Raw genomic sequence first — 27,533 nt, forward strand, 5'->3', positions numbered from 1 at the left:
ATAATACAAGAGATTTGGTGCATTAAAAGAATATCTTGGCCAAGTCACATGAAATAAAGTAACTGTGGTTTTATGGTGACTTCATCATGCATTATAATTGGTTGTGGTGAAATTGCAGTGGTGAAATGACTTTGTGGGTATGATACATGCTATGAATGCAGATGGCTTCAGGCTAGATGATCTGGTGACCTGCATGGACTTATGGGGCAGCTCAGGCTCCCTTGTGCCCCAGAGAAGAGGGAAGTGGTGGTGTTAGGCCTCTGAAGATAGCCCCCAAACTGGGTGCTCTAGAATTTTAGCTCTAGAGATCAGGAGGGAGGAGTTCTGGCATGGAAGTGACCACAAGATTCACCTTTGTAAAATTTGGAAGCAGCCCCTTCTGTTTGCAACCCACGTTATGTCAAATTGTTCAATCTGAGCTCTCTCTTCTCTTCTGAAGAACAAAACAAAAAAACCTGCTAGAATTAGATGCAGATGGCAGGTGTGGTTGTCTCTCCTGGGGTGCCAATTTGAATAAATTATCGTGGGGGCCCAGGTATGCCCCACCCAGCATAATCGATCACATGACGCGGCACACACACACCATTTGAATGGCAGTGCCCATCAACTTTGGGGGGCTCAGTCCCCACAAATGCTTTATTGGGGGGTGAAGCCCCCATGGCCCCTAGGCGTTGGCTCCTATGGTCTCTCCTCTGGGGATGAAGCCTGAAAGATATGTGGAGTGGTTCTGCTGCAATAACAGACTTTACCATTTGGGGGTTGGAAAACAGAAATCATGTTCCCTCTTCTAGTTTTTTTGTGGGTGGGGGACAATCACATGAAGACTGGGGGCAAGATGGAGGTGCTCCTGGATAAGAAACCTTCCGAAAATCAAGTCAAAGAGTGGCGCAGAAGCTATCAGGCTTAGGTGATTAAAACTGGAAAAGTCAGTTTTTCGTGCACAATCATGCAAAGTTCATGACTGAATATAAAGATAACATTTATGACTATGGTTCTGATAGTTCCTGGTGATTTCCTCGACTTGCTCATAACATAAGCAGACAGTCATTTCAGATGATATTTCCCAGTCATCCTACAAACACATACAAAAGTATTTCAAAATTGGGAGGCAGAGGAATGTTGACTAATCCCATCTCTCTCGACCACCTCTCTCACAATGAATTTTAACAGCAATTATAGCTCCAAGTGCAGACATTTCCTAGGGACTTCAGAGCTGGCCAAGTTTAATGGATCAAGGCATAGCTTTGGACTATCAACTTTTTCCTTAATCCAGGAAATGCCTTGGACCGCAATCTTAATTGCTGACATTCTTCTGCAAGCTCTGATTATGACAGCTAATAAAGCGACAAAAGTAGGAAGCCATAAGTAGCAACGGTGCTTGACCTTTTGTAAATGTTATGTTTACTTGGCCCAGAACATAGTAAGCAGACACCATCATCTGTAATTGTAAAGATGGTTCTACAGACTGGTAGATGTCTGTCCTAAGCTTTTGAGCTTGTGCCCCTCCCCCCACCCCAAAAAAGAGGTTTTGACATCTTCATGTCTATTGAGAATCTGAAGCATTTCCTTCCTATTAATAGCCAGTGGCCTCTGGCCAAACACCCTGTCAAAACCTCTCTTATCTAGAAGGAACTGGGCTTTTGAGGTGTTTGGGATTTGAAAGCAAATGCTCGACTCACAACACCACATTATCTTGCCTTTGGCTCTGGCTCTCATCAGTGCAGATCATGACAGCTGAGATAGGGCGCCCAAATTGCAACCCACAGATCCTGCCCACACCTTGGCTATTTTCAAGGGAGCAAGAAAAGATGCTACACTTTCTGCCATATCCCTTCACATGCTCTGCTTGCTCATCTACATTGATGCCCTAAGGCATTCTGGGCAGATAAAGGTGGCAGGAGGTGGCAGCCCTGGATGGTGATTTGCAGTGTATCTGTACCTCAACTAAAATCAGATTAAAGGCAGAGAAGAGGGGATAAAATGGATGTTGACAACTGGTGTCAGCCTTGGTGAGCCTACCTGGCCGCATGCGCCCTAGCATTTGGCAGCCATGTAGACTGCTGGTGGTGGCCCTGCCTGCTCTGAGCCCTGTTGTCTTGATGCAAAGCAGCTTCCAGCACCATACTGAGAGGCAGAAGGAGAGCACATCTAAGCAATGTAGTGGTGCTGTCCTAAGTAATGCAGCCTCTGAAGTCAGTGGCGTAGCGTGGGGGGTGCAGGGGGGGCCGGCCGCACCGGGCGCAACATCTGGGGGTTAGGGTTAGGGGATGCAAATCCACGGGTTAGGGGGTGCAAATTACTTGCCTTGTCCCGGGTGCTGACAACCCACGCTACGCCACTGTCTGAAGTTGCAATCCACTGGAGTAGGTGACTGAGCCTTGTCCAGTTGCCAAGGGAAAGTGGGGGCTCCTAGCATGGCTTCCTCCACTGTGCTGCCTAGCACAGCCAGCCTCAAACATTTTGCTGCCCAAGAAAAAAGTGTGAGGTGATTATTATTATTATTACAGTGGTACCTCAGGTTAAGTACTTAATTCGTTCCGGAGGACCGTACTTAACCTGAAACTGTTCTTAACCTGAAACACCACTCTAGCTAATGGGGCCTCCTGCTGCTGCCGCGCCGCCGGAGCACAATTTCTGTTCTCATCCTGGAGCAAAGTTCTTAACCTGAGGTAATATTTCTGGGTTAGCAGAGTCTGTAACCTGAAGCATATGTAACCTGAAGCGTATGTAACCTGAGGTACCACTGTATTATTATTATTATTATTATTATTATTATTATTATTATTATATTTTAAAAATCTAAGTGGTGTACAAAAAAGAAGCAACAACAGATAACTTAAAACAAAATATTACAAAAGTACACAACATTTTGATTTCACCCCCTGAGGCACATTCCACTATCTCTTGAGACAGATGGATGCCAACAACAGAAGCCTGCAGCCAATGGATGCCATCTGTTGGCTGCAGAGACAGCTAACTCATAACTGCTGCCTCCTATGTTGTTTTTGCTGCATTAACTGCACTGAAGTGACCTCTCTGAGTCACAAGCTTTTGAGTAGTGTTTATGGAAGTCCTGGGTTGCCCAGACAATAAGACCCCACTCTTGGTCTCGCTGTTGTGTTCCAAAGGAAAGCAGAGTAATACATTTGGCACCAGCTTGGCCGCAGGTGTTGACAGAAGGAGGTGTACAAGGAACCACCCAACCTTCTTAGGGACAACACTCCAGATTTGTGTGCCATTTACTCCGTAGCCTTTTCTTCGCCAGAAGATGTCCCGCAGAGCAGGACAGGTATGGGTTTTCCCTTGGGGTTTAATCCTGAAGTCTTTCTCATGAATGAGCATAGCTGCAAGGTAGTGTAGGTTTAGGATTAGAGTTTCCTTCTCCCAGGTTGACGAGCCTCATCTGCCCTCACTTTTCTCTACAGAGTGTGCAGTAAGCACTGCTCAATCATATATATACTCTGTGTTCAGGTAGGTAGCCGTGTTGGTCTGATGCAATCAATATATTGTCCAGTAGCACCTTAGAGACCAACTGTATTAGGGCAGCCATACATCCGGAATTTCCCAGACATAGCTGGGATTCGGCCGTTGGAAACATCACCCTGGGCAGAAAACGCTTTAATGTTTCGGAAAATCCGACCATATGGCAACTCATGTTGGATGTGTGGATTTTGGTGAATATCCTTAAAAATAGCTCAAAAACTTCATTGGTTGTGGTTTTTTTTTGTTTTTTGAGATTTTGCAAACACACACACACACACCTTTGACCAAAGAAAGCTCAACAACTTTTGTGTCCAGATTTCACTTTTTCGCCAGCCAGCCTCCTTATTCAAAACAGTCAGATCCAAAAAGCCTGCTGGAATAAAAAAGTATTCATCTGCAGTGGAAGGACAACAAGGAGTGAGCCAATCTAACATCTCTTGGGAGGGAGTTCCAAAGTCTGAGAGCAGCCACCAAGAAGATCTTCTCCCACATCCCCATCAAGTGTGCCTTTGAGGATGGTGGAACCAAGAGAAGGGCCTCTTATTTTCCTGGCACCACTGTTAGTATTGTGTGAAGTAGTAATGGATGCATTAAGCTACCAAGTTGAGGCACTGATCCTGAAGACAGGATGTAATTTATTTGAATAGAACTTTCAAGTCTGAAGGATCTTTGAGTATCAAAAGAGAGCCTTTACCTTTTCCCCATGAAAACCCGGACCTAATAAATTATGCTTTCATGGAAACGTTATAGATTAAGCATGCTAAATTAGTTGACCTCTGTCTCAGATGGTTCAAAGTTCAAAGTAGGAGGATTATCCTACACTCTGGCCAGAGGGAATATTAACTTGCCTGTTCATTTGCATTAGGAGCAAAGTCAACCAAATCATTCAGGCTTATGGTTATGTGCATATGCTCATGGGGTGAGGAGATAGCTCTATTTATCTGCTTTTCCTAGTTGTCTTTTTTTCAGACTAACTGGATTTTAAACCTGAGAAATCAAGCCAAAGAACATTTATGCAGCAAAGTGTAAGCTATGTACAAAGAGAACATTATTGGAATCATATCAAAGACCCAAATTTTTAAAAAATTAAAAATGAACAAGCAATTTATGAAAGTATGACTTTGGAAGCAGATATGGCAATAGCTTTAGAAGGAAAAATAAATTTAAAAACAAACCATATCTCTATATAAGATATCTTATAGATAATTTTGTATACATGAGCAAAGGTGCTCTCAGGACAGAGAAATTACTTGCCTGCCTTAGTAATGCAAGTTATGTGATTCAGAAATACGAGACACTGTTCACAACGTTGTCCTTACAGTTTAAGGTATGGGGAGGCAAACTAAGGCCCAGGGGCCAGATCTGGCCTAATCGCCTTCTAAATCCGGCCCACGGACGGTCCAGGAACCAGCGTGTTTTTACATGAGTAGAACGTGTGCTTTTATTTAAAATGCATCTCTGGGTTATCTGTGGGGCATAGGAATTCATTCTCCCCCACCCCCACCCCCCACAAAAATATAGTTGGACCCCCACAAGGTCTGAGGGACAGTGAACCAGCCCCCTGCTGAAAAAGTTTGCTGACCCCTGGTTTAAGGCAATGAACTTGTATACCTCTGTTATGCAAGCCTTAAGAGGACACACAAGGCAAGAAGCAAGACAAGAACTTTATTGTCACTAATAAAGAAAAATACATAGTAATGGGAAACTCTTGACTCCACCCAGAAACAGCCACCTAATGTCCATTATTACACTTTCCAAACAATATAGTTTCCTTCACAATTCAATCTATTATTATTTGAAATCAAATAATTATTCCATATTCACAGTGGGTTCAATGGAATGATGGTATTGTTATTAGTGTTTCAATATTGTTTTATTCTTGTGTTTTGACCATCTTTGTCATATCAACCACAGTATGTATGTATGTCTGTCTGTTTGTGTGTGGATATATATGCACTAATGCAAGACTGAGGAACAAGTTTGTGTTACCGTCATTCCAATTCATGTTAGAAACATTGTAATTATTCTGGGTGTAATTATTTTTTACTAAGTGATACACAAAGTTGATCCACTGAAATCAGATACAGTATATAAATATAAAGGTAAAGGTAAAGGTACCCCTGCCCGTACGGGCCAGTCTTGACAGACTCTGGGGTTGTGCGCCCATCTCACTCAAGAGGCCAGGGGCCAGCGCTGTCCGGAGACACTTCCGGGTCCCGTGGCCAGTGTGACATTGCTGCTCTGGCGAGCCAGAGCCGCACACGGAAACGCCGTTTACCTTCCCGCTGGTAAGCGGTCCCTATTTATCTACTTGCACCTGGAGGTGCTTTCGAACTGCTAGGTTGGCAGGCGCTGGGACCGAGCAGCGGGAGCGCACCCCGCCGCAGGGATTCGAACCGCCGACCTTTCGATCGGCAAGTCCTAGGCGCTGAGGCTTTAACCCACAGCGCCACCTGCGTCCCTATATAAATATAGGTACAGTATATTTAGAAAAATTCCAGGACTATGACAGGTTCACAATCAAATAAATTGTCAGAACCTGATAATTTTAGTTTCTTGGTTCTGCATATAAATATTTAGTTTCAAATGCCTGAAAGTGCGTGTCTCTCTGTGTGTATGTATACAGTATGTAGGTGAAATCCACTTTACCTGATTCTGTTTCAGAACCTCCATTTGATTGCATGGAGGCTGACATGAGACATAATACAGATAAAAACTATGAGTTGGCAAGAATACTAACAGCCTCAGTTCACTAATGCAACTTTCTTACTGTCCTTGGAGTTTTTTCTCTAGATAGAAAAGTAGATCTGTATTAGTAGTTCATATATTTCTGGAGAGGCTACTAATGGAGGCTCTAGACACTAATGTGATCTAGACATCTGTTCCAAAAAGGATGTAGGCCACTTCAAGCAGGGCAGGATCTGGGATAGCCCCTAGCAGGTGTGCCAACTCTAAGGTGGAGAGGTGTCTTCGGCCCCCTTAATATTTGTTGGAAGCAGGCAGGGCCTCCTCAATGTGGAGGGAACCGAGGAGGCCAAATGTGGAGCTCAGTGCAGCACAGTTTCAGTGGCTGGCTGCTCCAGAGGGCTCAGCCTTCAGAAAATGTGATGTCACACATGTGAGCTGTGTGCAGGGCCCCCTCAATTTTGGAGGCAACTTGACCCTTTGTGTTAACTCCCAGGAGCAATGGAATTAGCTTTGGTAAGGGTCTGAGCTTAACTGAGCAATTAACGTGGTAACTAGGCAGCTTCCATTATCATCATGTTCTCTGCTACTTGTTAGAGCTTACAAAGGAGGGAGGGCAAGAAGATGATGAGAAACTGGAGAATTTGATTCTTTGAAGTCTGAATTCCTGGGTTTGGGGAACAGCCAAGTGATGAATCCTCTAACTCTGGTCTTCTGCGTAGTGCTCTTCCTTAGACTGCATCTGAGGCCAGCTTGAAGTTGTAGGATTCTTGAGGCAAGGACCCAGTAATCCACCTCCAAATTTGACTGAGTCATCTGGTGTCCACTAGATTATACCTGATAGAATACATGTTCCATAGCACAGGTCTTTCTCTAATTCCAATACCAAATACACACTGTGGTGGTAGAAGGGCTGCAGTTTTATATTTTCACAATATGTACTAGCAAATGAGAAATTTCCTGTAATTTAGATGCTGTTTCTGACACTGACATTTATAAGTTTCCTACAAAAAAATGCCTCCTGAACTTCAAACCTTCCTGCAAAAGTTCATATTACCACAAATTATCTGTAATTTGTGTGAAATCAGGATTCATCTGGCCTCTTCATTTGCAAACACTGCCCAGCCAAATCAAGCAAAGATGTTAAAACCATATACATATATATATATCTCCAACGTCAGCAAGTATTTTTACTCTTCCATTATTTTCACTGTGATAGCTGATCTGTGAGTCCTTTTTGGATATTCCTGCAGAAAAAAGTTCAAAGGCCATGTAGGACCAAACATTTTCTATAATTGCCTTTGTGCTTGCAACCTACACTTGAGATAGAGGCTGAAAAAATGCCATATTGCCCCCAAAGAGCAATAGTGGACAGGCAGAGTCCCCCCAACCCCAGGTGACCCCCGAGCGGAATAATGACTCAAGACAACGCGCTATGGGATTAAAATTGGCCACAACTTTATTCAGATGTAGGGACACCTTGGCTCAGGCATTGGGCGTTTATCCTTCCCAGTCCCCAGCCTGGGAGACATCAGGGTTGGCTCCCAGTACATTTCTGAACACAATTTAAAGTGTTGGTGCCGAGCCTAAAAGCCCTAAACGGCCTCGGCCCAGTATACCTGGAGGAGCGTCTCTACCCCCATTGTTCAGCCTGGACACTGAGGTTCAGCGTCGAGGGCCTTCTTGTGGTTCCCTCACCTCAAGAACTGAGGTTACAGGGAACCAGGCAGAGGGCTTTCATGGTAGCAGCGCCCACCCTGTGAAACACCCTTTCACTAGATGTCAAGGAAATAAACAACTATCTGACTTTTAGAAGACATCTGAAGGCAGCCCGGTTTAGGGAAGTTTTTAATGCTTGATGTTTTATCATGTTTTTAATATTCTGTTGGGAGCTGCCAGATTGGGGTGGGGTATAAATGATGACGACGATGATGATGATGAACTGACAACTAGCCTCACCCCAGTATGTATGCTTAGACAGACACCATTCCTTGGATCTACTAACCCTATTCCTGAAATCCTATATTATGGGAAGCATGCTTATTCTGCTTGCCTGTGCTATGAACATCATTCTGCCTCCACCCCCAACCCTGAGGTAATATCCAATTGTTTCCAGAAGCTGCACTGTGGACAACAGAAGAAACTGGTTTTCTTTCTTTCTTTTAGCTTGCGGAACAAGCTTTTACCTGTGAGAGTTTAAAAATACATGACCAGTGAAAGCGGATAGTGTTCAGCCTGTCTGTCATATGCTTTGTTTGCTGACAGCACTGGATTCTTAAATGGTTTGCCAGCTGCATCTGTCTTGTAAATTGGGCTGGTAATTGAGTATGCCTAAAGCTACTGGCCACAAACCACTCATTTTGGAGTCATCCCATTGACCTTCTGTACTGAACCTGAGCACTGAGGGTCTCTCGACAAGCAAAGTTCAGCTTCTTTTTCTTGGAGGCCTTAAGGCCCTGAGGAGTCTGTTCTTCACTGAATATGGTCAATACTTGACTAATGATAATTCAATAAAAGACATGGCCTTTTAATGCAATATTACTCATATGAATATTGATCAAAACCGGTAACATTTGTTAAATCCTTGCTAGATAGTTATTCCTCTTGTATGCTACATTGTTGCTTCTGCCATCAGCAATATAGAAGATTAATCAAAATTAGTTTTATGTAGAAACACTACAATCAAACGTGTATTTTGTGAGTGACACCACAAAAAGAAAATAATCCATATGGCTGCTAGGAAAGATAAAATACGAAATTCTGGAATTTAAGTTTCCAATGCGTATTTGAGTTTTGGTCCCTCCTGGCATTGGTTTTAGTGGTGTGGAAGCTGTTCCTCATCATTCTGTCATCTTGGAGAGTCAAAGTCACACCACAGCTCATTTCCATGATTGTGTTGCTCCTGCTCTGGTGTGGTAGGAGCCGCAGAAAAAGCTCCTTCTATACAACCTTGGCTCTCCAATTAGACCAAGTAGTATTCAAAGCAATGGCGTTGCACGGGTTCCTGTGCCCTCAAAAGCTGGAAGGGGCTCTTGGGAAGCAGGCTTGTTTTCGAGAAGTAAAATCTGGTTAACTGATCTTAACTAACACTTGCTAGGATGTGTTGTGAAACCACCTTGAAGAAAAATGCATTGCAGAACTGAAAATGCAAGTGATCCCTGTAAAAAAAAGTTGTAGTATGGTGTGACAGACATCCACGCCCTTTTACAGGATACTCCATTCCACCCTCTTCCTTGCTTTCCATTTCTCTCCCTTCCAATAATCAGCCAGCATTCTGTGACTACGGAGTATGCTCAGTCGCGATAGGGCTATTTTGGGCATATTTTTTTAAAATCCCCTTAATGTTTGGTACTTCTGAAAACCTTCGGTATTCCCCTAAACCTGCTGATACATCTATCTTGTCTGTGGAAGGTGTCATTTGGCTATATAAGGATCAATTATTAAGACAATGAGCTCACTGTATAGGATGGAAAACAAGGTGGGTGAAGCTATTCATAGGTTTATATGTTGTTAATAGTAAATATTCGGACAGGATCTGTATCCCTCAGCTGAAGCAGCTGTCCAAGAGAAGCCTGAAGGCTGCAATCCCATATACACTTACCTGGCAGTAACTCCCATTGGACACAGTTGGGCTTACTTCTAAGTAGACAGAAGTGTAAGAAGCAGTACAGTTGTACCTTGGTTTTCAAACAGCTTAGTTCTCGAACATTTTGGCTCCTGAATGCTGCAAACCCAGAAGTAACTGTTCTGGTTTGTGAACTATTTTTGGAAGCCGAACGTCCAATGGGGCTTCTGCGGCTTCCGATTGGCTGCAGGAGCTTCCTGCAGCCAATCAGAAGCTGTGCTTTGGTTTCTGAATGTTTTAGAAATTGGACAGACTTCCAGAACGGATTCCATTCGACTTCCAAGGTACGACTGTGCTGTAATTGTAAGCTTCTGCACAATGGAATTTTCACAGATATACCCAGGTGTGTCCCTTTGTACAAAATCAGGAGACCAGGTTGAAGAACTCATCCTAGCGTACAAAAATCTGTTTTCCCAAAGCGTATTTTATATAGTTGTATATCTGCTATTTTTCAGGTTCAACAAAAGATTTAATTGAAACTTGCTGTGCTGCTGGACAACAGTGGGCTATTGACAACAATGAATGCACAGAAATCCCTGTAAGTGGAGCTGATGGCGATATTTGCAGGTATGTAAACTAAAGTTAAGAAGCTGAAAAATCACAAACAGCCTGCATTTTATAATCTGACATATGATCCATGTTACACACATACAGGGATTATCCACACTTACCATCTTTCCACCCAGAGCTCCATGCTTTAACACTCCATGTCCAAGCATGCCTTTTCTCTCTTTTTTGGCCCCAAGCTTTTCTCACAAAAACTTGTTCTTTAAAACTTAAATCAGACCAAACATCAATTCAGGTTTTCTGCAGACTGACGTTTGTTCTGATTGAGCTATAAAGAGCTAGTTTTCACCGGGAAAGCTCTAGAGGGGTGGGAGGAGGGATGCACCCAGTCACAGAGCTTTAAATTGTGGAACATGCCTGGAAAGTGCAGAAGAAAGATATGGATAAGCCCATCTGCGCACATGCTGCATAAACTTACTGAAGTGTGGCAAGACGGCCTGACGTATATATATCCCAAAATATAGAGCCTTAATGAACTGGAACCTTTTAATATGCACATTCCTCCAATTACAGGAGAACAATTATTTTGGCTTATCGCAGATCATACGATGATTTTTTTTAATGCTATAAATGAATAAGATAAGGCCTTTAATTTTGCCTGATAAAAATCAAGCTCCCTGCTGAGAATCTGTGCTAAGTGCAAAAGTCTGTTTCTCATAAACGGCACACATAAAGTGCACTATGCATACGGAACTGAGTTAATGGGGTGCTTACTTTCTGTCACTGCCACCTGAATCTCGGCCTTTACAAGGTCTGTTTCCCCAGCGTAATCTCACAGAATTGGATATGACCCATTTGCTAAGAAGTGCACTATTATAGTTACATAAAGGAATCAAGACTCCTGGTCTAAAATAGCAGGAATACTGCAATTAAGAAAATGTGAGTCAGTTTCTCTCTCATTTGTGGGGGGAAATGTCTAGCACAAATGGAAACTAAATAAATAAAGATCAAATTTTAAGTAAATGAGCTCCTTACAAAGGGATTTAGAATTTAATTAATGGGTCTTTCTTCTCATTCCATATGTAAATATCAGACTGAACTCCTGCTCAAAAGATTATACTCATTTCACTGCAACTTTCTATAGCAAGTTTACAAATAACCAAAGTAGATCTGATATTGGTGGAGTACAGGAGCTTAGTGAGGAGAAAAAAGTGCACTTGGTGATAGAAGCATGATATTTGGTATGTATTTATACAAAGAGCAGCGTGTCAAACCACCTCATTTTATGCTTTTATAGCAACTGCACAATCCCGCCTCTTCTCATGGCCTGAGCTAATGGAAGGTGTGGACTGGATATATGTATACTGAGCCAATAAATAAAGAATGAGAATAACTGAATCCATGTTTGCCATGGATGGAATGGTAATGCTTGTCTCTGGCAGGATAATATAACATAGGAGCCAACCTCTAGGGGCCAAGGTCCCTTTGGCTCCCCAAATAAAATATGAGGGGGCTGGTCCTTCCCAAGGTTGATGAGCATTGCCATTCAAATAGTGTGTGTGCACTGTGTCATGTGATCTATTACATTGGGGCATAGCTTACCTGCCCCCCAATATTTTATTCAAGTTGGCACCCTGCAATATATAATATTTCTATGTTGATCAAGACCTGGAATGTATGTTCCTGCATAGGGACCATATGAAAGTGCCTTATAGTAAATCAGACTTGTTGGTCCATCTAGAACAGAACTTTCCAAGATTTCAGAACAGGGACTTACTCACAAGTAAGCATCCAGTGGATTGCTGGGCATCTTGCAGACCCCCCCCCCAAGATGGACAGTGCTAATAGTCATGTTGTTATGGATGCATTTTAAGGACATGGAGAAACTAATTTGAGACCCACCACTTGGCCCCTAGATCCTTCTGAATCACGGTTGCTAAAATCACGGTCAACTCTAGGCAGTTGGATCATGCAAGACCAAGATTGCATCAGTTGCGCTAGTTGCCAATGCATTCCCAAGCCAAATGTAAAGTGCTGGAGGGGCGGGGGGAATCTCCGGGTTTGGTGCTGCTGGGTGTGGTGAAGCAAACCACTAAAGTCGTCAGCACTGAACCAGCTGGCAAGCTGATGGTTTAAACCTGCTGGGTGCTGCTTTGCCAGCACAAAGCAGCCCCCTGCAGCCAGCAGGATTGAGTGGAGAAGTGCAATCCTGTGGGAAACATGCTGGCAAAGAAGCCTGCAGGATTGATCCCTGCAGGACAACAGTGCCATGAACCTAGAGCTCCACTAACATCATTCCACAACCTTCCTGTTGTGGCAAACACAGTACTGCCCCTCCACAGACACACACACACACACACACACACACACACACACACACTCCTTTGCCCCTGTTGACCTCTTGATTCAGCATTTTGAGTTGCAAAATAGTGCTGCCAATCTCTTTGGCGTGTCCAGTGGTGTCAGTTCTTACTGAATAATGGCATTTGCAAGTAGAAACCTGCCTTTTGAGAGCAACATGTGTTTTATTTGTTGTAGAATTGCTCAGAAGCAGTGTTGTGTCTCGTATTTAAAGGAAAACAGCTGCATTGCTGGCATGATTGCTGCCAGAGAAGGTGAATTGTGTGGCCCGGATGAAAGTGAGACCTGCGGAGGATCATTTTATAAGGCAAGGCACAATGCTGAAACCTTTGTGGCACCATTACTAATTCAAATCAGGTTAAGCTTTGGCACTTTTAAGGGTTTGGCATTTGTTCTCTCTCTCTCTCTCTCTCTCTCTCTCTCTCTCTCTCTCTCTCCTTAATTGCAAAGCATCATGGACCAGGAATGAAAATTTCACTTAGCTAAGCATTTTGACTGCTCATATTTATTTCTCTGCTTCAGCCAGATGCACAATCTTGAATTTCAGGGCCTTCATTTTAATTTGCTTTTCCATATATCTAATAGATAAGAATTTCATTAGTGCATAGCTTAAGAAGTCTATCTCCAGTATTATACTTAACAGCATGTTACTTGCTTTTTAAAAATCACATTATAGATATGGAAGTAGATTACATCTTCCCCCTCCCCCTCCTTGCTTAGCCACTTACTGGAATGAAGCTGAACTGAGCAGTTGAACAGAACAGTTGACTTAGAAGAAGAAATGTTTGACTCCAGAAACTTTAGCTCATAAAGATAGATGCAGATGCTAAATTAGGGGAGGGAGGGGGATTTCCCCTGGCAAAAAAAATTTGCACAGCTTCATTCACCTCATTGATTCCCATACAATGGAGCCTTGCCAGTTTCTGCCTGCTTAGGATCTGACTCCTTGTTTATTATGTCCTTTCTTCCAGATTGTAGCCAAACTGAAGGTTTCAGAATTCATTAAACATTGATCACCATTTACAAAGTTGTTTGATACTCCCGAGTGTAATTTTCCATTGCCTCAGCAGGAAATGCATTAATCCTGCCAAGTCTTGTAATATCAAAGTGTCTTACGAATAACTTCTGTTAGTATGAAAAATGTAAGGTCATTCTTGGTGCAACACAGGGGTTAATTGGTTGGTGAGGCTTGTTATTCCTACTGAATAATCTAATTTTCAGGACATTATTACAGTATTTGATTATTTCTGAAAATGAGTAAAAATGCTATGCTGAGATTTGTGTTGGATCATTTATCTGCAATGGATGTTGCTATGATATAAACTGTACAGCCCAGTTGCCATAAAATTCCTAGTGAGTGAACAGAGAGAACTGCTTGTCAAGGACGCCTCCAAATTTCGGGAATTACTTCTTTGTGCAGTGAAGTCTTGTTCCATGTTCATTATTTCAGAGAATGGGGCTGTGATTTCATGCATGCTTAAGAAGGTAAAGGTAAAGGTACCCCTGCCCGTACGGGCCAGTCTTGACAGACTCTGGGGTTGTGCGCCCATCTCACTCAAGAGGCCAGGGGCCAGCGCTGTCCGAAGACACTTCCGGGTCACGTGGCCAGCGTGACATCGCTGCTCTGGCGAGCCAGAGCCGCACACGGAAACGCCGTTTACCTTCCCGCTGGTAAGCGGTCCCTATTTATCTACTTGCACCCGGAGGTGCTTTCGAACTGCTAGGTTGGCAGGTGCTGGGACCGAGCAGCGGGGGCGCACCCCGCCGCAGGGATTCGAACCGCCGACCTTTCGATCGGCAAGTCCTAGGCGCTGAGGCTTTAACCCACAGCGCCACCTGCGTCCCCATGCATGCTTACCTGGGAGCAAGTCCCATAAAAAGGTTTGATGGGACTTGCTTATGAGAAGAGATGCACCCAATTGCATTGCAAGCAGCATTGTAAGTCAGGGTGGTATTACTGGTGCAACTACACCTGGTCACCAATTAAATAATGTTGAATGGTGAGCTGTTTGAAATAGGAAATACATGCTGTGTTTGCTAGCATTCAGCCTCCTGCTTTGGGAGTGGTGGCTAGTGCCCGTTGAGACTGGGGGTGGAGGAGCTGGAGCCAGAGCCAATGACAAGTAAAGCCAATGACATCGCTTGTCCCCATCCTTCTGCTTGCTTTGTTCAACAAGTGTGGCATTGAGATGATAGCTCAGTCAGTAGAGCTCAGTCAGTAGAGATTCTTAATCTCAGGGTTGTGGGTTCTAGCCACACATTGAGCAAAAGATTCCTGTACTGCAGTAGTAGTAGTAGTAGTAGTAGTAGTAGTAGTAATAATAATAATAATAATAATAATAATAATAATAATAATTTAATATTTATACCCTGCATTGAGATGTCTTCTAAAAGTCAGGTAGTTTTTAATTTTCTTGACATCTGATGGGAGGACGTTCCACAGGGCGGGCACCACTACCGAGAAGGGAAAATGGGATTGGGTTTCCCAACTACAAATGTGCACTGTGGGGTATTGGCAAGAATGAGCAAACAAGATGAATGGGAAAGGGAAGCATATTATCATATCTGTGTTCCTGGATTGGGTTGTGGCAAATGTCACTAAGACAGGTGTAACACTTAGTCCTGAGGGCATTCTGTTTTTTCCTGGGACAACCCAATCAGCCTTACAGTTCGCTGAAATTAACTGTGCTTGATAAGCTTCGTACAATGCTGTAATTCTGCTTCTCATTCCTTTGATTAAGGGTAGTGTACCTATAAAAAATAAATAAAATAACAGATTCCTTTTATTGAGCCAATTAATGTTGGTTTAAAAGCATTCATGCTCTTAAACATCATTTAGTATTCTGTGGCAGGCTACAGAGATATGAATATGAAAGCATCCAACACACTGACAAGATAAAACCTCAAGCCCAGATGGAGGGAAGTACAATAAAGATGACATCTGTAAGAGAAGAAGGAAGTTAGAAGAAAAGAATAAAAGCAGGCGTGGAAAACATAAAAATGCTGCAGGACACTCTGCTCATTAAAGATTCCAAGTTGAGTCCACAATGACTCTCTAGTCTACGGAAGACTCTAGGAGGAATATAAAATGTATTTATGTACATTTGAATTTGTTTACTACATTTTGACTACCAGGATCCTCAAAGTAGCAGCTTATAAGAAAAATAAAACATCAGCAATGCAAAACATTATAAAATCAGTTCATAAGAACAACACAGATGCAAGATGTTAACAATATTCCATCTTCTTAAGCACAAATGAACCAATCCTGTCTTCTTAAGAAGTCAAAGTAAGTAGCCCTACTTCTTAGACACCCCAGTGGAATAAAGCCATCCGGACAGATCTCACAAAAACCGCAGTGGGAAGGGTCTGGTCAGTTTCTCTAGGGAGCAAACTCACAGTGCAGGTCCTGCTATGTTTCAGGTAGAGGTTAATTTTATCTCAGAAGTTTGATAAAACATCACCTTTGCTCCATGGAGACATATATATTAGAGGTGTGCATCAGATTCAGGTAAATTCTAAATCCCAAGCTGAAGAAGACTGCTTTTGAAAGGTTTAGGGCTTGCCAAAGGTGAACTGAGAGATCTTCAAGGCAGTATGTGTTGAAGCACCTCTGAAGTGCTTCATGGCTCCAAGGCAATCCAGATTTTTTAAAAATGCTTCAGACAGGCATCTATTAAAAGCAACAATACTGTCTCTAAACACCACAGTGGGGAGAAAGCAACGCAAAAGTTCCATTGTGCTTGACAAGTCAGGCTTGTAATCAGAGGGGTTACTTTACCTGGAAAATGAATTATTTTTAGTTTGCACCTGATTTATTTATTCCCAGGCAAATTCTTATAGGGTTGCAGCTTGAAAGTTAAAAATCAATACCTTGAAAGCAGCCTGTAATCAAAACAGCAACCAGTGAAATTTTCAGAAAATGGGTATGAACTCTGCAGGGCAGTTGTGAAGATGCCTAGCCTTTGGTGCTATTTCCTCTTTGAACTCAGGAGCACTGTCCCCTTCACCACTTCCCTCATATGCAATGGGGGCAATTTTCTGCAGACATTATGAGGCCCAGAGAGAAATGGGCCTGAGATTAAAATAATACATTTCTTGTGACTGGCTGCTTATACTGTCAATCAGCCAGCCTGCCAATGAAGGAATAGGGGGAGGTATTTTGGCATCAGCTCAAAATACACATGAGCACTTTGTTGCAGCATTAAATTAACATAAAAACACATTAAAATGTCTCTTTCAGTTGTCTTCTCTGTATTGCAGCTAGGAAAGAAAGAGCTGTGGGGTGGAAAACCCAGCTCTTTTTAGTTGTTTTTGTTTGTTGGAAAATTATGTGCAGTTTTATTGTTTGTTGTGGCTTGATTTAACAGTTTGAAAATGGAATCATAAATTGGATGCCGTAGGGGTAATTATAATTACCTGCTGCGATAAATTAAGTTTCTCAGTAAGAAAGAACAGGTCTATTATACTTGAATTTTCAGCTTTGAAACTTCTTGTTGTGGGTGATTGCAACATTTACTAGTAGGTATGGATCGACTGTTGTGTTCGTTAATGTGAATTTTGTCACAAATCATAAAGAAACATATGGGGGGGGGGGAGGAGATCTGATATATGATCCTGAAACTTTGGCGTTGAAAACAAGGATTTGCAGAATGATGAAGTCCATCATAAAGATGCCATTTTAGCTGCTGAAGCCCAAGCACAATAGGTCTTGTGCAGCTATATTGAAAAGCTGGTTCACACGTGCACCTGATATATTACATATCACATGAATTTGTTACAGTTAGTCACTGGGTGACTCAGGGCAGTCCTGCACCTGATTCTGGTGCAGGTGAAACAAATGTACCCCTGCCTCCCTAATTTTCTTAGATTCGGGCTGATGGCTAGGGCAGCTCAGAAGCATAGCTGTCAACCTTCCCTTTTTTGCGGGAAATTCCCTTATTCCAGCGCCATTTCTGCTGCTTCCCGCTGCTATCCCAGATTGTTAGATATCCTGTAGACTGTCCCTGGAACAGATGAGGCTGCTGATCCCTTATTTTCGAGGCTGCTGATCCCTTATTTTCTAATCTGAAAGTTGACAGCTATGCTCGGGCCCTCGTGCAAGCGTGTGTGTGCAATGGTAGAGGCCTAGCTGGAAAGCTTAAAGCCTGCTGCCACTACAAGGGAGACAGATTGAAGAAAATGTGAACTGGCCCCACCCCTTAGCTAGACCAACTGCAGCTAGAAGGCGGATGGAGTCATAGATCTTAAAAAAGTGTAGACTTGCGCACGCTGGCCAGCTTCCATTTTGACATGCATTGTTTGTTTTGGACTTCTCAGAAAAGCAAGACGTGAGGTGGGGGGAGAGTGCCAGCCAGCAATGGTGCCCACCTGAGAGGTGCCGGGATTGCACTCTGGCGTACTCCGATTGGAAATAAAAGCACTAGGAAGTGCACATTTCTTAGGATGGCCATGCTTCAGTTCATGTATTATTGGGGGAAGTTAGTAGGTTCACTTTCAATATGAATTGAACTGAATTCCTCTCACGTTCCTGCCCACCAGTGACGATCATCACGATAGGAGCCATTTTGGCATACAAGTGATATATAAATTAGTAAATAAAAATAATATATAGTGGTTATTTGGTGACACCGCCACAGTTGCCATGCTAACGGTCCCTTTCTCTTGCAGCAATGCTGCGATTGCTGTGCGTTGGGCCTACGAGTGAAAAGTGAAGGTCAAAGCTGCGAGTCCAACCCCAATCTTGGCTACCCTTGCAGCCATGTAATGCTTTCCTGCTGTGAAGGAGAAGACCACCTCATCCCTCCAGAGCTAAAGAGGCACCCTGAACCACTGCCAACAGTGACACCAGAGAAACGTAAGTGCTGCATTGTTAGCTACAGGAAGCAGAGATGTGAGGCATCTTCTTCACACTCCATAAAAACCATCAACCTGGAGGTAACTTGCATTCTCTAGGCAAACCATTTCCAAGAAATTTAGGTGACTCTCAACTGCAATAGCAATTACTTGCCTCTGCACAATGCTTGGTTCTGCTCCTGTCTCTTCTGTTTATTGCTTGTTGCAGTATTTGTGAGAAGTACCACATTTTACCATGAGGCCAAGCAGGTTTTATAAGGGGTAGTTAAGGACAATGTATATATACCTGTTTTTCCAGTTTACAGAGATGGAGGTTATTAGCATGGAGTTTATGCTATCCACACATATTGAAGGACATGAAATCTCCTTGCTGCAGTAGTACATTTCTGGAATCAAAGTTTTCATAAACCATATCAATATATAGGTGCTATGGGACATAATTTTACAACTACTACAGAGGTATTTGGAATGTGTGCTTCAATAACATTATACTTTGTATTTCCTGGTATTTTCCCATCCCATACCAAAAGCATAACTTAGGATCTGTCTGTTGTCTGTCTGCCTCCCCCTGCTTTCTCGATCAGCAGCCTTTAATATTAAACAAACACCATCAACAAAATAAACACATATTGAAACAAGATTCATTCAGCTACCATTATGAAAAAAAGACACTATGAAATATATTCCCAATATACTCAGATGTAAGAGAATCTGCACCAATCATGCAACCATACTTACGATATGGTATGGGAATTTCAGTTATCAAACTACATTGTTTGAGTGGGAAATGGCTATCAAAGATTAGCTAATACCAACAGACGTTTCTTACAATGCAATTACTACACATATACATGAGAAATAATGTTACCAAGTGATAACCGTATTGCTTGATAAATGCCCAGAAAAAAGTGGATAATCAGTGGTCTATGAATGTTGAAATAAGATAAAATAAATTGTTGCAAGAGTTGCCAAGGGAACCTCTAGACAAAATACAAAATTCACATCCAAGGAATCTTACTTCCTGCAGCAGATGAAAGGGCACAAAACAACCACTTGGACAAAAATCTTAGCAATGAACTCAGATTGGGGTTTATTCGAATTTCCTGGGAGGTGAGGACTGAGGGGTGAGTTGCTTCGCCCCTGGCAAATGTGGATTCTGGCTACATGCAGAAACTAAAATATGTTTCACAATAATACCATTTTTTTTAGATCATTTCAAGTTGTCAGTACTATGTACAGTCCTGAACAAGCTTGCCCTAGTACCAGCCAAACAAAGTTTTGAGTTCTGTAGTGGGGGTGCTGGTTGTGGATCCCCTGGTGCATGTAACACAAGGCCTTTACAGTGGTGGCATCCTCTGTGGAACTTCCTGTTGTCTCCCTGCTATTTTCATTAAGGAATCACTTCCAGATCTATTTATTTTTGCAGGCCTTTGTGACATAGTAAGAGAGACCTGTTTGCTATAACTGTATCACTGGTTGTTCTACCCTTCGATTACTATTTTTTTTTTTTTTTAGGTTGTGGTTTTAATTATGTTGTTTAAGCCTGTGTTTTTAGATGATGTAAGCCACCATGGGCTCTGTATGAGAAAGGGGAGATTATAAGAAATAAAACTTAATAAGAAAATAACAATTAGATTTAAATCAGGTTTTAAAATCAGCTGCATCACATCCTTCCTGGTTTCTCATTGTAATTTTGCACAACTCATTTAATCAACTTCTTGGGTGCGATCCATTCATCTCCAGTTACTTCTCATGTGTCCAGCAGTTCCGGTCCTTCAACTGATATATTTATTGATTTTTCACATGATCGGCTGGAAGGCAACTTCATTCGGAACACAAACAGAATTTTTGTGGGGAGGGAACCTGAATTGCAGCTGTTGGATTTGGAACTCCTGCTTTGTTCATTCCAGAAAACAAGTATCAAGAGAAAAGGAGCTTCACGAACTAGTGAAGTGACGGTGCTCCATCTAAAAAGATGGTGTCAGGGAAGGGGGTGTCAGGGGAATTCAGAGGTATCTGGAGAATACTCTGAATCCAAATAATCTCACAGCTCAAAAAAAAAGGCTTGGCAAAATGTAGGAATTCATATAAACACTAGTTTTCATCGTTGTTGTTTTTCCAATTCTCTCCTTGGCACAGATAAAGGGGAAAGTTGGATGCTTCTGGGACGCAGCCCATCCTCTGTGGACAATGATCCTTTTGTGTGGATGCAGGGAGTGGGGTGAGGGGAGGATTTGCATCTCTGTGTACCACCCACATAGAATTGCATTATCCCTTTCTGCCCTTTTTTAGGGACTCTGTGATCCACAATCCCTCTTTGCTCCCATCCTCTGCCTGCCTAAATGACAGGCACTCCACAAAATCAATAACATTTGCTACTTGGTCACAGCATAAAAGCTATTATAAAAGAAATTAGTCCATTGATCTGCCCAAACAATCATATCGAGCAGATCCTCCTGGACTGTGTGCACGCACCCCCTTTCCTCTTCTCTGACTTCTTTTGAGAGTGCTCCCTGTAATTGCTAGTAATTGTAAGCAATTTCATTCTTGGCTGGAAGTAGCAAGAGAGTTATCTGAGAAACAGAAGCATTTGCACAAGGCAGCTGGTGGCATGGGACCTTCTAAATGTCCGGTGCCTGAGGGGCAGGGTGGGCAAGAAAAGATTTGCCTTATGAGTAGGGTGGACCTTGTTAAAACATGGGGTTGATCAGCTGAAATGTTTCATCATCCCAGGTGAAATTATGTCTGCTCCAGTCGTTTGCAGATGCCATTTTTCCAGCTGTCACTATGGAGATTCTGCACCCTTTCCCTTTCCTGCTCTTTTTACCTTCAGGGTGTCAATTCAGTTACTTTATGGATGTAACTGAATTATTTTGCTTTAATGTTTCATAAATTATGTTTCTGGAGATCATAAAGTAATTAATGCAGCACACTATTATTTTTGATGTTTAATTAGGTTTTACATAAAACAGAGCACAGTAATATATTACAGCAAAATCCATGTCAGGGAGTAATGCAGTAAAGAGAGAATAATATTTAATGAAACCCCCCTTTTTTTTTAAGAGAAGGAGGTTAGCAGATTGAAACTCACGTAGGTTCATAATAAATTATTATTATTATTAAAGCCTTTCTTAAGTGTGTAATGTGGTTTTATTGCAGTCACACCTATTGTGGAAAATAAGTCTTCAATTAAAGCACAGAGGAAGCAGATTAGTCTACCCAGTGTTTCCCAAACTTGGGACTACAACTCCCACCATCCCTAGTTGCAGGACTAGTGGTCATAGATGATGGGAACTGTAGTCCAATGCAGCTGGAGACCCAATTTCAGAAACACGGGTTTACAGAATGGCCGTGGGGAACCTGTAGCCCTATATATGCTGGAGAACTACAACTCTCATGAGCCCTTACCATTGCCCATGTTCGCTGGGGATGATGGGAGTCTTCAGATGCCAGCAGGACACAGATAAAGATGAAGGTTGGCCTGACTTCCTGGTTTAGGGAGTTCCATATGTGGAGTGGTGCTCCATAGAAAGCCCTCTCACAAATTGCCACCAGAAGCCAATGGCATGCTTAAGAGGGCCACATCAAGTGATCTTAAAGGACCAGCAGATTCACATGGAAAGAGGTCATTCTTTGGGAAGCTTGGTCCTAAGCTATTTGGGGCTTCAAAGGATACAGCTAGCACCTTGAATTGCACATAGAAATGAACCAGCAGCCAGTCAGCTGATAAAATAAAGGGGTCACATGATCCTAACACATGGTCCCAATCAAGAGTCTAGCAGCAGTAATCAGCACCGACTGAAGTTTTCAAGAGCAACCCCTTATAGAGCATAGGATGATAGTCCAGTGGAGATAATAGTTCAGCTGTTCAAGAGTGGAACGGACTCCCTCGGGAGGTTGTGGACTCTCCTTTTTGGGAGGTTTTTAAGCAGAGGTTGGATGGCCATCTGCCATGGATGCTTTAGCTGAGATTCTTGCATTGCAGGGGGCTGGACTACCCTCAGGGTCCCAACTTTACAATTCTATGATTTTATGAGATTTACATAATGCATGTCAGATCATGGCCAGGACTGATCATACCAGGAATGTTCACAGCTGATATATTAGTCTGAGTTGGGCAACAGGATACTTGATTATTTTCCGCAACTAATGACTTTTTGCCCTTTAACCGCCAGTCAGTCAATCTCAATTCCTCATCTCAGTGGCCATGGAGATTAACTTAACTGGTCAGGAGTAAAAGCATCTGATTTGCATTTAACTGTGAAGTTTTTCATAGGACCTTTTAGAGGGTGGAAGGAATATTTTCATTTAAAATAATATTTCTTGCCACTTGCTTTGCTTGACTCTCAGTGAGATGTTGTGCTTCTATGGTCACCACTGCGGGTTTATAGCTTCACCATAAGGTGATCAAGATTTTAGAGGGTTGTACATAGCCTTTGAGATATCGATTATTAGGTCTTCTGCTGTATTGTATACACATACAAAAAATAGATAAACAAGCTACTTGCTTCTTTTAATTTTCTGGAAAAAATACTGTCAAAGTTACAAAAATAGATTCTTTTATAACATAATTCCTTTGTGGGTGCCAATAACAAATAAATGGAGTCCATTGGAACAAAGTTGCCTGATGGCATTAATCCAATTCTTCTATGAACTGTGGCTCTCCATTTCAGCAACCCTCAGAATTTTAATCACACATTCTTTGACCAAAGCTGATGCAGGTCTTTTTCAATGCTGAACTCAAAACTATCATAGCAGCAAATAACTTCCTAATGTTGAAGTCTGTGGAATGTTTTCCACAGCCATATGAAACAATACATAAGGGCATCAACAGATATCTTAAAAATGATCCCAGAAGCAGGCAATGGGAGATTATCAAGAATATGACCACTCACAGAGATGGAAAGAAGACACGGTTCCAACCAAGGAAGATTGGCAACAAAAACTGATGGTGTATGCAGAAAAGGTGAAACTTAAGAGAAGATTAAGAGACCAAGAAGAGACATGTTTTAATGTAGAATGGGGAAATTTTATAGATTATATGAAGAATTTTTGTAAACACCTTAAATCATTAGCAGGACTGACATAAAAGTACACAATGAGAATAACCTAAATAGAATATAAAGGATAACCAGTTAATAGATTTGAATTGGATATGCGGTGGTAAAAGATATAATATAAGTAATGGCGTAAAAACCTCCAAGGAAGGAGAGTCTACCATCTCTTGCGGGAATGTGTTCTATTGTCAATCAGCTCTTACCATCAGAAAGTTCTTCCTGATGTTTAGTCAGAAACTTCTTTCTTGTAACTTGAATCCATTGGTTCAAGTCCGCAGGACAAAACAAGCTTGTTCCATCCTCCATGTGACATGTTCCTCTGCACATGTTCCAACTTATCAATAATATTCTTAAATTATGGTGCTCAGAACTGGACACAGTATTCCAGGTGTGGTCTGAACAAGGAACTTTGTCAGCAACCTCACTGAAATCAAGATATACTATGTCCACGGCATTCCCCTGATCTACCAACTTTTCAACTTTATCAAAATAAGAAAAGAGATTCATCTGGCATGACTTGTTTGTGGAAAAACCCATGCTTGTTTTTGGAATCACAGCATCATTTTCCAAGTGTTCACAAACTGACTTTAATTATCTGTTCTGGAACCTTTCCTAGTATCAGAGTCAAGTTCACCAGCTGTTAGTTACTTGGGTCTTCTTTTTTTCTCCTTGTTGAAGATGGGGACAACATTTGCCCGCCTCCAATCTGCAGGGACCTCACCTGTTCTCCAGGAATTCTCAAAAAATTATAGACAAAGGCTGTGAGTAGGAAGAGAAGAGAAGGAAGCATTTTAAAAATCTTTTGGGGGTGGGTTATATTTATATGAATGATGGTGCAGGTGAATGCATAGCTGATATTTGGTAAGCCGATGGCATTGCCTGAGCAGATAACAATATTTTTTATTTGCTAATGTTCACACACTTACGTGTGTTATGGAGCTATGTGCTTTTTCTAAAAGAGATGCTTCTTGTGCAGCTGCACAGCCTGACCCATCTTTTATTATAATACAACATTTTTGTCCATCGTACTCAGGCAGAGTCCACAGGAATAAAAGAAATCTCAAATCAGCTGAGACCTGCCTTAACTCAAAAGTCAAAATGTAAATTGATACCTGCCTCTTTATTCTTGCTATTTCTCTACTCAACTTCAAACCACTGGTAAGCCACAAAAAAGAAATGAATAGGAAAAAGGTAACAAAACACTGATTAGTCACTTACACTGGCAATGCTGAGCTTATCAGAAGCAAACACATTCCTCCCTCCTGGATTGTAGCTGCTTTGGGGAAATGCGAACAATTTCTGCCTAATATATCATTACCCTTCAGAAGCTGATATTTATTTATTTATTATTAGCAACTTGTACAATGTCTGTTGTTACTGGGTCCCCCCTTCCCCCCCTTATTAACATGTTCTTAGCTTCTTGTTTCTGTCTGTTTCCTTTAAAAGCCATTTTCAAAAATTTAGAAATATTAATGGATTTTCAAACACTGCACTGAAAACAAAACCATGAAGGTGACTCGCGCTTGAAAGAGCGACTGTGCTTCTTTGCTGGACGAGTGGCAAAGGAAAGGCTCTCCAGTCACGTAGAAATGCATTAAAATATTTATGGGAAATGCAGTAAAATGATAGCTGACGTCTTCTCACTAGTGTTCAATAGCTAATGGGGCAGTCCTAATCCCAGTGCCACCACCAGTGGAAACTTAGTAAGAAATGAGAACATCACAGCATCTGTAGCCCTTGTACCCAAATGGTGGAAGGTGGGGTGCAGGATGATGCAGCCTGCATCAGGCCTGGTGCTGACATGAAAAGGCAGTCAGACTGACGTGAGTTCCAGAGGATTCCAGGCTGGCTCAGCTCTGCCCTGTTTCAGGGCTTTGTGTTGGCTCCCATCAGCAGAGAACCTGCCAGCAGAACTCACCACCCCATCTGCACATGTGGTGGGCCAAAGGGGGAGTGCAGTGCCAATAGAGTAGCACTTGCATTGCTCTAATGGTAACGGCTGATGGGAGGCCAGTTTAGCCAGCATTGGGGAGGTTTGGATTGGAGTGTAAAGTTGAAGATTATAGCTTGGCTCCTCAGTTGTGTGCAGTGGCACTCCATGAAATGGATGCTCCTACTGGTGGAAGCGGGGATGCAGTTTTCTCCAATCCCTCCTCCTCCTTAACCCCCTGTCCCTGAAAGCCTTCTCCAGGAATTGAAGGGCCATCAGGAATAGCAAGGGAGGCGTTGCTGGGGGTTTTAGGAAAGAAGCAAAGTTGGCAAGTTCCACCTATGAGAACATCCAGTTTGTGGAGCAGGAACTTCTGCTGGATCCAGCTCACTTCCATGAATGAAAGGAGCCCTTCCATTTATAGCAGTAGTTCTCAAAGGCTGCGGCAGGAGAGGACGGCAAGTGTTGTAGGCAGATTAAAGGACCCCCAACATTTTGGGAATGGTTCATGCTCCTGTGCAGCTGCATTGTTTTATACTTTCTGGGTGTCCCATGATCATATTATGAAGTAGTTGTGTTCTATGTTATGAATCAATCAATCAATCACTGCTAGGAGTGTTTTCCAATGTATTTCTTATCCATAAAAATATATAGTGTGTGCAAGTAATTTTTTATTCTGAAAGTGTGGTCCAGAGAAACCACTGATTTATAGAATGGCAAGTGTGAGTCCAGCTCTGTTGTTGTTTTATTTCTTGTGTGTAAAGGAACATGGCACTTCCCCTGAATGACGCAAGAAAGGCAATTCCCTGCCTGGGGAACTAATCTAAATTTAAACAAAGAAGAGGGGGAGAGGAACAATGAGATCAGATGCTGTGCACTTCAGGAGAAGATTCACAAAATGTTTAGGGGCATGCATACCCCTGCATCCCCCCATAAAAAAGCACTGTATAGATATAGATATATAAACTTTAGTCATGAATCTAAAAGAATGACTTTTGGACACCAGTAGAATGATCGTGATTCTTTTTTGGTCATCCGTTTTCACTTGGTGTTTCCTATTTAATGGTCAAAGAACCAGGTCAGAATTTAATCAGCTCTGGCTACATCCATCATGCTCCAGGATTATTCTCTTAGATCATAGTCACTAACAATACAAAAGCATAAGGAAAAAGCACCCCCTCTCCCCCTCCTTCCCCAATGCTATTGGTAGTACTAGAAGCTGACGATCTCTGTGGAATAAACATATGTTAATCACAGGCATCAGACGAAGGGGACCGCATTTCATCCAAGCTCATGCCAAAATTGATTGGTTAGTTTTTAAGGTGCGACAAGGTTCTTTGTTGTTTTTGCTGCAAGAGACCAACATGGCTAACCCTCTGGAAATGGTTGCATTTTGCATCATCATCTGTTATGCATTATAAAGTCCATTTCTTGATAAATGGCACAGTACAACGGAATCTGTCTCTAGACAACTGAAGTTTACATCCGCCACTGCCTATTCTGCATGACCTCCGGCAAATAGGTTTTCCTTTATTTCCTCTGTTTGCCCTCCACATTTGCTGACCAAATGAGCTGTGCACTAAGAACTAAAGCAATTCCTTTTAATCAATGGCCATTTTAAAGTTCAATTCTCCCTCTCTCCGAGCTCTCCCTCCTCCCAGGTTTGTGATCAATTGCATTTAACCTTTAGGCTTCCTCTCTGCCCAGCCTCCTCCCCTCCTCCTCGTGGTAGGGAGAGCAGAGCGGAGGAGGGCCCAGTTGTCCAATATGCTAATGTGGATGTATGCTTAGAGCTTGCCCAGAGGCAAGGCTCTAGATAGAACTTGAAACAAGATGTTCACCATTAAAAACAGATCCCCTCTCCTGGGTTTTAATATGTTCCTCATCTTCATTCTGTGGACTTTGCATGCATGCACTGTGAATGAGGGAAATCCTCTGGATTTGCCTCGTTCAGGGCACATGTCCTTCTTCAGCATTTGTAAGCCACCATCTGCTGCTTCTGTACGCTCTTGTCATCTTGAAGATGGTA

General features: G+C 42.3%; 1 protein-coding gene across 1 annotated transcript in view; it reads left to right on the forward strand.

The window, feature by feature from the left end:
• The window catches only part of FBLN2 (fibulin 2), a 123,885-nt gene that overhangs the window by 62,544 nt on the left and 33,808 nt on the right, over positions 1-27,533 (forward strand). Inside the window, 3 exon segments of the mRNA XM_083726994.1 lie at positions 10,249-10,360; positions 12,839-12,968; positions 18,332-18,518. Of these exon segments, the coding sequence (XP_083583120.1) occupies positions 10,249-10,360; positions 12,839-12,968; positions 18,332-18,518 (429 nt within the window).

Source organism: Podarcis gaigeae (genome assembly GCF_964106915.1).
Source record: "Podarcis gaigeae genome assembly, chromosome: 2".
NCBI classification, from domain to species: Eukaryota; Metazoa; Chordata; class Lepidosauria; order Squamata; family Lacertidae; genus Podarcis; species Podarcis gaigeae.